This window comes from Neophocaena asiaeorientalis, unplaced genomic scaffold (genome assembly GCF_003031525.2).
Source record: "Neophocaena asiaeorientalis asiaeorientalis breed wild unplaced genomic scaffold, Neophocaena_asiaeorientalis_V1.1 scaffold629, whole genome shotgun sequence".
NCBI classification, from domain to species: domain Eukaryota; kingdom Metazoa; phylum Chordata; class Mammalia; order Artiodactyla; family Phocoenidae; genus Neophocaena; species Neophocaena asiaeorientalis.
In genome coordinates this window covers 757,472-769,561 of record NW_020175468.1, presented here as the reverse complement: position 1 = coordinate 769,561, position 12,090 = coordinate 757,472, and the positions used below count along the sequence as shown (strand labels likewise).

Genomic DNA, 12,090 nt, shown 5'->3' with positions numbered 1-12,090 from the left:
GTTATCGAGGTGTCCAGAAGCAATTTTAACTTCCCACGCAGCCGAGACGTCACAGCCGCTCAGAATGTACTGCGCCCTTTCGGTCTTGATGGGCTCCGGCCTTTGAAAAATTTGCGCCGTTCACCGTCCACAAGCGGGCCCTGTCCATTCAGATGAATTTACCCCCACGTCATGTTTGCTTTGTATGAGCTCGAGCCTCTTAAAATCTCCCCATTTTCCTTTAAGGGGCTGAGGTACCAGGAAATACGAGAGTCTTCAGCTTTGGTCTCTCAGCGGCCGCCGCGCCTTCTGTACGTCAGGTGCGCAAAGATGGCGACCCCAGGGCGCCGAGCCTGTGGTGGCGGCGCGGACGTATTACCTCATAAGGAAAAGCCGGAAACCCCCAATCCGTTCACCATAGAAACGCGGTAGAAACGTCGCTGACCCTTGTCGGTTGGTCTCGGGAGAGAGGGCTGGGCGAGGGGACCAGAAGTAAAAGGAGTTTGGGGGATAAAGTTAGGCCCTGAAGAGGTCGCTGCAGGTTCAGGAGAGAACCAGGTGGGTATGTGGGTCTGGCTGTAGAAAAGACGGGGATGGGGGCGGTCTGTCGGCCTTTAGGTGGGCTGTGGCTCCTTTGAGTCTGGGAAGGTGGCGCAAGGGTGGATGGTGCTTTGGTTTTGTTTTTGAAGGGAGCATGGAGGAGTCAGTACAATGTCTATGATCGGGGTGTCTTTGGGGTCAATCATGGGGGCTCTGGTGGTCAGAGTTTAAAGGTCTGAACAGATCAACTACCGAGAGTCCTGAGGTCAGGGTTTAAGGTCTTCGGGGGTGATTGACAACTGGTGGCGTGGGGTTCGTCAATGAATACGGAGACTTGTTCGGGTTCTCGGATAATTTGGAGCTCAAAGGTCGAGGAACGGTTAAGGGAGGTCAGTGTACGTGTGTATCTGACCTGGTTTGGTATTAATCCGGTGGGGTAATGGTCACTGTCTTTCGTGCAGGGATGTGTGACAGCAGAAGGCTCGGAGGCTCAGGAGCCCTGATAAATGCGTGTGTTAAGCCCAGACTTTGGCTGCTGGGACAGACTTGGTGAACGTTAGTTAACGTTCCCTGAAAGCTTCAGGTGCAAGTCCCCGCCCCACCACAAATTTTCTAATCCCTTTTGGCTCCCTACAGCACCCCTTCCTTTTGAACCCAAAGAAATGGAAGTTTGGGGGAAGAACAATTCAGCATATCTCAATTTAGTAATCTTTTCATTTAAGTTTTGTTTTTATCATTCCTCCTGCAGGTTGACTGCATATTTCTTTTCAGGTTCTATATGTGAATATTTAAAGGCTGCTCCTCTCCCAGTATTTATATTTTTGAATTGTTTTTTAAATTTGTATTTATGGCTTATATTCCTTTTCTCTCTCTTCTTCTTTTGTTGTGTTCATTGTCCCTCATATTAAAATGTGTATGTAAACAGGGGATATGAAGACTTTTTTTTGCGGTACGCGGGCCTCTCACTGTTGTGGCCTCTCCCGTTGCGGAGCACAGGCTCCGGACGCGCAGGCTCAGCGGCCGTGGCTCACGGGCCCAGCCGCTCCGCGGCATGCGGGATCTTCCCGGACCAGGGCACGAACCTGTGTCCCCTGCACCGGCAGGCGGACTCTCAACCACTGCGCCACCAGGGAAGTCCCTATATGCAGACTTTTAAAGAGGCTTGAGGGCATCAAAGTTTAAAGGAAGAATTTACAGTTTCTCACTGCCCAGATGGCCTCATTTCTATAATTGTCTGAAAATTACCTGCCACTGAAATATAGTACTATGCTGATTCTCCTTTGCCACTTTCCCTTTCAAATTCATGCTACTTCCATATATTCAGGGAGTTAGGTTTCATTGGCCCGGGGTGTGAAATTAGCTGGGGAATCAAATGAAGAGACAGAAATATTGGGGACCACGTGTTAAGGTGAGTGCACAGGAAGAAGGAATACAATTCCAGAAGTAATTTTGCTTTTCAACCCACAGGTGCTAACAAGAGACAAGATATGAATGAAGGAAGAGGAGTTTCCAGGACCTAGATATTGTTATTTCTGGGGATACTTTGGCGACTGTTATATCTAACTAGAAATTTTGGTATATCCAGAAGAGACAAAGACAGAGCCTCTGCATTGCCAGCTATTTTCAGAGAACAGAAGAAAATGATCCAGGCCCAGGTGACTCATGTCTTGTTTTATTCTCTCCTTTATTCCTGAATGGATTTGTAGAGGCCTGTAAAAAAAAAAGAAAAATCAGTTCAGTATCTAGAGAGAAATAAATTTTGTAGATAAACTCCAACGCCATGGCAAAGTTGGATCAAGAACATAGTGTTTATGATTCCTAGTAAATGACTAGTGTGGGAACATAATGTGTAACTGTTACTGACTCTGTGTGTGCGCCTGTAGATGTGTGCCTATTTATAAATGCATGTGGGTTCATGTACATATCTGTGTACATAAATACGTCTGTTATGTTTTGTACATCAGTGGAATTATACTCTAAAGAACATCCCCTTGGCCTGAGATAGTATAATTTAAGCATCTAATAGAATAATGACTGCAACTGTTTGTGAATATTAGCTGTATAAAATTCCATTCGTCTATAATTGTACTCAAAGAAATGAGTCAAACTATGCAAAGCATTTAGATGAGTATCTGTTACCAAAAGTCAGGTCTGGCTGCTCGCTGCTTGAAAGCCAATAACTCGAGAGGCAAGGTTGGTGGAAAGGAAAGTTTGTTTTATTCCAGAGGCTGGCAACTGGGGGAAGAGGGTGGACTCGTGTCCAGAGGCCAACTCCCCACTGCCAGTCAGTGGGCCAGAGCTTTTAAAGGGGAGTTTCAGGGCTGTATAGGCAGAGGGAGGGGGCTGCATGCAGAAACAGCATAGTCAACTCTGGCTGTCATCTTGAAATCGGTCATGCCATGGTCTGATCAGCGTCATCTTGATTGTGTTGAGTGCAGTTAATCTTTAGTTCCACGGTTGGTTTGTTCCCATTTCCTTGAAGCCAGTTCTTGGAATTTTGGCAGCTTATGTCATGGCTACAGTCTGGTCGTCATGTAGTTAACTTCTTCCAACTGGTGAGGGTTTCAGTATCTACAAAACAGCTCAAAGGATATGGCTTAGAATATTATCTATAGCCCTGGAAGAGGAACTAAAGGACCTTGACTTTGTTTAATGACTAAAATATTATTATTTGGTCTTGTTGGACTGTTTTCCTTTGTGTATGCATTTTCTCACTTCTCTGATTAAATTTATTCTTTAAAGTTTTTCTGCAGACAAAAGGCAGGCTGAGCACATGGTGGTGTGGTGTGTGTGTGTGTGTGTGTGTGTGTGTGTGTCTATCTGTCCTGGGGAGGCCCTCTAGGGTCCTGCTCCTTTTCATGCCTGCTACATAGTAAGTGATGTGTGAGATCATCCATGCCTTAAATCTTTGCCAGTACTTAATAATAGGACATTATCAAATTGTATAATTTTATCAATCTGGATGGTCCAATGTTTATTCTTTTACCTTATTTTGCATTTACCTCATCATAGGTAAGGTTGAAATCCATGTTATATATTTATTGGCCAGTTGGATTCTTTTTCTCTTGTGATATGCCTGTCCTTATCATTTTTACGGTAACAAAATGATTTTTTTCTTACTGATTAATAGGAGTCATGCCTATCCACTACATATTGATTCTTTCTTTTGTTTATAAAAAATATTTTCCCAGCTTGTCACTTTTCTTTCAGCTTTATCCACGGTAACTTTTTCAATGCAGACATTTTAATTTTTCCTCTTATAAAGTTTACTACTTATTTTCTTTTATGGTTTTTGGTTTATGACATGAACATAATTCATATTTGTCTCTATTCCTTTCACAGATTCTTTTGTTTTATGGCTAGGACTCTAAACAGGAGACAAACTATTTTTGAGTGTGAAATTAGGCAGGAACCTAAGGTTTTGTTTTTCCAAATGGATCTACATCTCATGTGAAAAAATTCAGAAGGTGGTAAGATCAGCAGTGTTAAGAATTTGCCGCCTCTTTTAAAAAAGAAAAAGAAAAGAATTTGCTCAACCAAGTAACTCTCTTCTCTATGATGTAATCTCTGCAAGAACACAGGGATAGATTATCCCATCAGATTTCCCCTCATCTGGCAGCTCGGTTGACAAGCAGGTCTCATTTCATTCCCTGGTGGCATTTGGGCCTAGGCTGCATGGCCACAGGATCAGGACATTGAAGACCTTCCACACTGCTGGACTGTAGTTATCCAGAACACTTCTAACACCAAATGTAGGGGTATTTTCCTCACACCTCCTAGTTCTGTGACTCTCCAGACACCAACTGGGTGTCCTACAATTTAACTCAATCCTGCCACTAACTATCTGGAGTTAGCGTCAGATCCCACAAGGTAGGAGCTCAGTCCCACAAGACTGCCCCCACTTTAGGTGCCTGTCAAGAGTCCCAGGCTGTTACCTAAGCCTCTGATGATGAGCTCTAAATCCGGGGGTACCCACAACCCCCTGCTTAGGTTTGGTAATTCACTAGAATGACTCACAGAACTCAGGAAAGCTCTTTACGTACATTCACTGGTTTATTCTAAAGGCTACAACTCAGGAATAGCCAGATGGAAGAGATGCATAGCACGAGGTATGGGGGAAGGGGCGCAGAAGTTCCTCCCTGGGAGCACAACCCTGCCAGCACCTCTATGTGTTCACCAACACGGAAGCTCTCTGAACCTGATGTTTTAGGGGTTTTTATGGTGGTTTTCTGATGTAGGCACAAATTGATTAAATCACTGGCTATTGGGGACTGAACTCAACTCCCAATGCCAGTTCCCTCCCTGGAGGTTGGGGGTCTTTCTGGGGACCAGGCACCGGTCATCTCATGAGCACACAAAAGATACTCTTATCACCCTAGAGAGCCCACGGTTTTTTGGAACTGTGTTCCAGGAACCAGGGGCAAAGACCAAATATATATTCATCACAACATTTTTCTGGCTTCTGTTGTTTTCATTTCATCAATTTTGTCTTTCTTTTGATGGTAATGAGTCTTTTCTTTTTTTTTCTTTCTTTTTTTAATCCTTTCCTCATCACTTCTTTTTTTAAAAATTTATTTAATTTATTTATTTTTGGTTGCATCGGGTCTTTGTTGCTGCATGCGGGCTTTCTCTAGTTGCAGCGAGTGGGGGCTACTCTTCATTGCGGCACGCGGGCTTCTCATTACAGTGGCTTCTCTTGTTGCGGAGCACAGGCTCTAGGTGTGCAGGCTTCAGTAGGTGTGGCACGTGGGCTCGGTGGTTGTAGCTCGAGGGCTGTAGAGCTCAGGCTCATTAGTTGTGGCACACGGGCTTAGTTGCTCCACGGCATGTGCGATCTTCCTGGACCGGGGTTTGAACCCGTGTCCCCTGCATTGCAGGCGGATTCTTAACTACTGCGCCACCAGGGAAGCCCGAGTCTTTTCTTTCTAGTTGTCTTGTTGCGGAGCACAGGCTCTAGGTGTGCAGGCTTCAGTAGGTGTGGCACGTGGGCTCGGTAGTTGTAGCTCGAGGGCTGTAGAGCTCAGGCTCAGTAGTTGTGGCACACGGGCTTAGTTGCTCCACGGCATGTGCGATCTTCCTGGACCGGGGTTTGAACCCGTGTCCCCTGCATTGGCAGGCGGATTCTTAATTACTGCGCCACCAGGGAAGCCCGAGTCTTTTCTTTCTAGTTTGTTTCCAAATCTGACTTTTGCAAGTGATGTTCTATAGCTTCAGTCTCACTCATCTAAAAGCAGATTTCCTGCTTGGCTTTGCTGGCTGGCTAAGTCTGAGTTACAGGATGTTTAATCAGTTCTAAAATTTTCTTAATTCCTGAGATCTTCATACGGCTTCTCTGTTTCTCTATAATCTCTTTCAAAAACTATGTAGAGGCCTATGTTAGACCTCAGTGTATTCTCCATATTTAGTAAACTCTCCTTTATATTTTCTGTCTCTTTCTGCATCTGCTTCATCTTTAGTTATTTTTTCAAATGCATATTTCAGTTCACTCGTTATATTTTCAGTGTATCTAATATGATGTTAGCCTTTTGTGAAATAATAAGAAATATACACATTGGTCTCTGCCCCTAGTTCCTGACATAGAGCTCCTAAAACCCTTATAAATAGGGGTGCTCTGAGAATCTTCTGGTCTTTGACCCCAATTCCTAGCACAGAGTCCCTAAAATCCTTGTAATTTCCTAAATAATAAGAGTACTACGAGCTCCCATACAACTTCACTTATATGTGGGATCTACAATATGACACAAGTGAACTTCTCTACAAAACAGAAACAGAATCACAGACATAGAGAACAGACTTATGGTTTCCAAGCGGGACTGGGGGTGATGGAGGGATGGAGTAGGAGTGTGGGATTAGCAGATGAAAAGTATTCTATTTAGAATGGATAAACAACAAGGTCCTACTGTATAGCACAGGGAACTATATTCAGTATCCTGTGATAAACCATAATGGAAAAGAATATGCAAAAGAATATATATATATAACTGAATCACTTTGCTGTACAGCAGAAATTAACATGACATTGTAAATCAACTATATTTCAATAAAATTTTTTTAAAAAGAGTACTAAGAGCATATTTTGTTGTAAAATTTGGTCTTTGATCCTGGTTTCTGACACAGAGTTCCTAAATCCCTTGGAATTTCCTGGGTGATAGGAGTGCCTTTCTTTCTAATGAGGCAACACTTGAAGGGCTCCTGAATGGGACCTGTTTACCAGAAAGACCAAGCCATGATCAGAAGCTTGGAACCTTCCATCTCATTCCCCATTATCCACAGAAAAGGGAGGGGCTAGAAATAGAGTTAATGATCAATCATGCCTACATGATGAAGCCTCCATAAAAATCCCAAAGGTGTGGGGTTTAGAGAGCTTCTGGGCTGGTGAACACATGGAGGTGCTGGAGGGGCACCAGGAGAGGGCACGGAAGCTCCAAGCTCCTTTCCACATACCTTGCCTTGAGCAGCTCTTGCATCTGGATGAAATCTGTATCCTTTATCGTATGCTTTTATAATAAACTGGTGAACAATAAGTAAACTCTTTTCCCGAGCTCTCTGGGCTGCTCCAGCAAATTAATCAAACCCAGGGAGGGGGTCACTGGAACCTCCAATCTATAGCTCGTTAGTCAGGAGCACAGGTGGCATCCTGGACTTGCATTTGGCATCTGGAGTGGGGTGGTGGTGGGGTCTCGTGGAGCTGGGCTCTTACGCTGTGGAATGTGATGCTCTCTTCAGGTCGATCGTGTCAGAATTGAATTGTAGGACACACAGCTGGCGTCAGAGAATTTCTTGGTGATGTGTTTAAAAAAACACATCGGAATTGGTGTCAAAATCCTAGAAATATGAGAAGGACAGTCAAAGAGAAACACTCAATTAAACAGGACTCTGCTATTCCAGGAAACCCTGTCATTCAAGGATGTGGCCGTGGACTTCACGTGGGAGGAGTGGCAGCTCCTGGCCCCTCCTCAGAAGGACCTGTACCGGGACGTGATGCTGGAGAACTATAGCAACCTGCTGTCCGTGGGTGAGGACGGCTCCCCTGGGTCCCTCAGAGGGTCTCCAGTCAGTGGCCTTTCCTTCCTCAGCTGCTTATGCTTGGAAGTCACTGCAGTGCCCTAATGGCAGATTCTCAGTGCCTCCTCTGGCTCCTGATAAAAGGGTGTATACAATGTGCCATGAGTTGTTTTTACTACCAACACAGCTGACTCCAAACGTGTGGGGTTTTTTCTATCCCCAAAACCAATTCTCCTACTCTCCAGGTATGGACTGGGTATCCCGAAACTCAATCCTTTTCTGACACTAACCACCCAGAGTCAGCCTCAGATCCCATAGGCTTACGGACTCAGCCCCACAGGACTGCCCTCACTTCAGACACTAGTCGAACAGATTGGGTACCCAGGGTACCCACACTTCTGTCCGACTTGACCTTAAATTTGGCATTCCCACTCTCCATCCCTCAGGTTTGGTAATTTGCTAGAACGGCTCACAGAACTCAGGAAAGCACTTTACTTACCATTACCAGTTTATTATAAAGGATAATAGCCAAATGGAAGAGATGCCCAGGGTGAGGTATGGGAGAAGGAGTGTGGGCCTTCCATGCCCCCTCCAAATGTGTCACCTTTGATGTGATCACCAACCCGGAAGCTCCCCCAACCTGGTTTTTTAGGAGTTTTTGTGGCGATTTCATTGTGTAAGCGTGATTTCTTAAAGTCATTTGCCATGGGTGATTAACTCAATCTCCAGCCCCTTCCCTCCCCATGGAGGGGTTAGGGAGTTAGAGCTGAAATTTCCAACCTTCTACTCATGCCTTGGTCTTTCTGGCAGCAGCCTCCACCCTGAAGCTCTCTAGGTACCCCCAGCCACCAGTCATCTCATTAGCACACAGAAGACACCCATCACTCTGGACACCAAAGGTGCTAGAAGTTCTTGTGTCAGGAACTGGAACTTAAACCAAATGCTGTAACAGAAGAGGTTCCTGCCAGCCCGTCACATAGGAAGTTACAAGGGCTTTATTTTATTTTTATTATTTATTTATTTTAAAATTTTATTTATTTTTGTTTGCGTTGGGTCTTTGTTGCTGCATGCGGGCTTTTCTCTAGTTGCGGCAAGCGGGGGCTACTCTTTGTTGTGGTGCGTGGGTTTCTCATTGTGGTGGCTTCTCTTGTTTTGGAGTATGGGCTCTAGGCACGCAGGCTTAGTAGTTGCTGCACGTGAGCTCTAGGGCACATGGGCTTCAGTAGTTGTGGCTTGCAAGCTCAGTGGTTGTGGTTCATGGGCTCTAGAGCGCAGGCTCAGTAGTTGTGGCACGTGGGCTTAGTTGCTCAACAGCATGTGAGATCTTCCAGTACCAGGGCTCAAACCTGTGTCCCCTGCATTGGCAGGTGGATTCTTAACCACTGTGCCACCAGGGAAGTCCCTATTTTTATTTTTTGTTGTGCCACGTGCCATCTCAGTTCCCTGACCAGGGATCAAACCCACGCCCCCTGCAGTGGAAGCACAGAGTCTTAACCACTGGACCACCAGGGAAGTCCCCACAAGGGCTTTAGAAGCTCTGTGCCAGGAACTGGGGGCGGAGACCAAATATATATTATTATATCACAATATCCCATGAGTCTCTCCTGAGTGAAAAACCTCCGCTTGGCAGATGTGAAAAACGGTCCCTCAAATGTAACATTCTCCCGTCCCCACAGACCCCAGCCCAGTTCAGTGAGTCTCAGTCTTCTATCGTTTCCCATGAACAGGGTATCGGGTCAGCAAACCAGATGCAATGTCCAAGTTGGAACGAGGGGAAGAACCGTGGACAATAGAAGATGAAATCCACAGTCAAACCTGTCCAGGTGAGTGAGGATCAGCTGGGTAACTGCAGACATCATAGTCAGTCAGTGCGAGAAGCCTGGGAGGGCGTCTGAGAATACTGTGCCTCCATGTATCTCTTTCCCCATAAAAGAACTTTTAGGTCTTGAGAGGTAAGTATACCCCTTTTCCTCTTCTGAGATCTGTTCCTTGCTGATTTTATTTTACATCTTGATTTTTGTTTGTTTGCCTCGTTTTCTTCTTCCTTGGATTCTGTAACCCTCTCCTTTGAACCCTGTCACAAATCCCTTCCACCTTCCTGGCTATGAAATTCCAGGCCTCGCTCCAAGGAGAGATCTTTGAATTCATCACTGTTTTCTGACTACCGCACTCTCCTGCCCCACTGAGAAAGGCAGACTTCCCTTCCTGACATCCAACTGCACCTTGTATTTTGCGCCCTCACAGTAACCTAGTCTATGACTGCATCAAGCCAGCTCCTTAGTTTCTCCACCGCACTGCCCCCCACCACCATTCTGAGGTTCTTCAAAGGTATTGCTTTCCATTTTCTCAAAATTTTCCTTCAGTCTCATGAATTAAGTTCTATCTGTTTTCTGGCTGAGACTCCAAATTGCTATCTCCCTTACTGTTGTCTATATTGTCTATACTTTGAGTTCTAGATGTTCTAGATCTTTTACTGGCCTAAGATTTCTGAGTTCCTGGCTGAGGCATAGGAATCATCTTCTCTCCACAAACAAAGCCCTCTCCACCGTCCTATTTTAATGTTAGATTCTCTTTCAATATTGCACATCTTACCCTGTCCATGCTGGTATTATCTTGAATGTTATTCTCTGCCTATGGACTTCTCATCTTAGAGGTCTCTGCTGTTGACTGTTTTAACTAGAAAAGACTGTTTTACATCTACATCAGTTCTGCCTAAGTCGCAGCTTATGTCTCCTTCAGTTTACTTCCCTCATACAGTTGCTGTTTCTGGTTTTCCTTTGGCTTATCTTAGGTGTTAGCATTGTATTCATTTCCCTAAATCATTTGTTTTTCCCGTTATATTCTTGTTTTCTTTTTTAACAGCTTTACTGAGATAATTCACATATGCTACAATTTGCCAGCTTAAAGCATACAATTCATTGTTTTGTAGTATATTAAGAGAGTTATGTAACCATTACCAACAGCAACTTTGGAAGATTTTCATCACTTTGTAAAAGTTTCCTCCTAAGCCTTCAGCCCTAGGCGAGCACTAATCTACTTTCTATCTCTGTAGATTTGCCTGTTCTGGATATTTAATATAAATAGAATCATAAACTATGTGGTCTATTGTGAAAGACTTCTTTCATTTATCATAATGTTTTTGAAATTCTTCCATAGAAGTTCTAACATGTATCTGTAATTCATTCCTTTTTATTGCCAAATAATATTCCATTGTATGGATATACCACATTTTATTTACTCATTTATCTATTGATGGACATTTGGGTGGTATCCACTTTTTGGCTTTTTTGAATTATGCTGCTATGAACATTCATGTACAACTTTTTTGTGAACATATGTTTTCATTTTTCTTTGGTATATATCTAGGAGTGGAATTCTTGGGTCATATGGACTCTTGGAAGGGTCCAAATGTGGTGCTTCCAGACTCATGGTCGGCATTATGTCCTCCCAGCCATGATGTGTGATAATACACAGAGTATTGCCAACCAAAGGCTCAGCCTTTGGTATGCAGAGTTTTCATTGGGATTCAATCACACATTTCCCACATGGAAATATGTGTTTCGCCCCTCCAGAAGTCAGGCTAATACCTATAGTCTCCATTTCCTCCAAAGGTTGTAACTGATAGGGTGTGGCCCAAAGCCCATGTCATAAATCACATTGTTAGAGTGTCTGGTGGCCAAAGCCACCAGGCAAACAAAGACATTCCTATCAGGCAGGACATTCCAGGGGCCTAGAGATCACCTCCCAGTAGCCAAGGGCAAGGGCCAGACCTCTCTTTGAGTGAGGTTCAGTCTTCACTGAAGGTAACTGTACAAATGAACAACAAAGGGATTCCTTTAGAAAAACAGAGGAAATAGAGCTTATAGTAATACAGTCAGAGTGGGAATGACAGCATGATACGTACAAGGTTTATCTACATTTTGAATTAGGAAGATGATGCCATGAGTTAGGAATGAAGGCATGATATAAGAAATGTGCAAGCCCATGGGATTGACTATCAAAAAGTGGCCTGAAGTCAGGCAAATGAAAGCCAGTGTTGTTAGAAGGTCTCTTCAGGAGGAGGAGTGGAGTGGAAACATGAATCCATGGAATATTTACGGTGATGTACACTTTTCTTGCCAGGATGACTGTTTGGATTTGCTATGTGAGTAATTGAGGTAGCATAGTGGAGGGTTTTGTATTTTTATAGCTCTAGGCTGTCTTACCTTTTACCTGGGCGGCAGTAGGTTAGCAATAATAAGGAACAGTCAGATGTTCTTAAAAAAAAAACCTGAAGGTAAAGCTGACACAACCTGGTCTTAAAGGAGGAAGTTGGTCCTTTAGTACAACCTGTTGCCAACCTAGATGCAAATGTAGAGTTACTGAAGTAGATGCTGCTGGTGGCAAGTGAAGAGTTTATTAGGGACGTTGACATGGGAAAAATTTGGATACGACCTCTCTACTGAATGCAGAAAGTGATTGAAAAAGGCGACAGTTTCCATATTCCATTAGCTTCCAAAGATGACTACATGGTACACGGCCAGTTACAAAATTTCCTAACAGTCATTGTTGCCCTGTTTCACTATG

General features: G+C 44.1%; 1 protein-coding gene across 1 annotated transcript in view; it reads left to right on the top strand.

Annotated features, from left to right (window-relative positions):
* The first annotated feature begins 310 nt into the window (after positions 1 to 310).
* Positions 311 to 12,090, top strand: part of LOC112415437 (zinc finger protein 432-like) — a 37,785-nt gene continuing 26,005 nt past the window's right edge. Inside the window, 4 exon segments of the mRNA XM_024768442.1 lie at positions 311 to 537; positions 1,987 to 2,174; positions 7,408 to 7,534; positions 9,252 to 9,347. Coding sequence (XP_024624210.1) covers positions 2,160 to 2,174; positions 7,408 to 7,534; positions 9,252 to 9,347 — 238 coding nt within the window. The 5' untranslated portion in view covers positions 311 to 537; positions 1,987 to 2,159.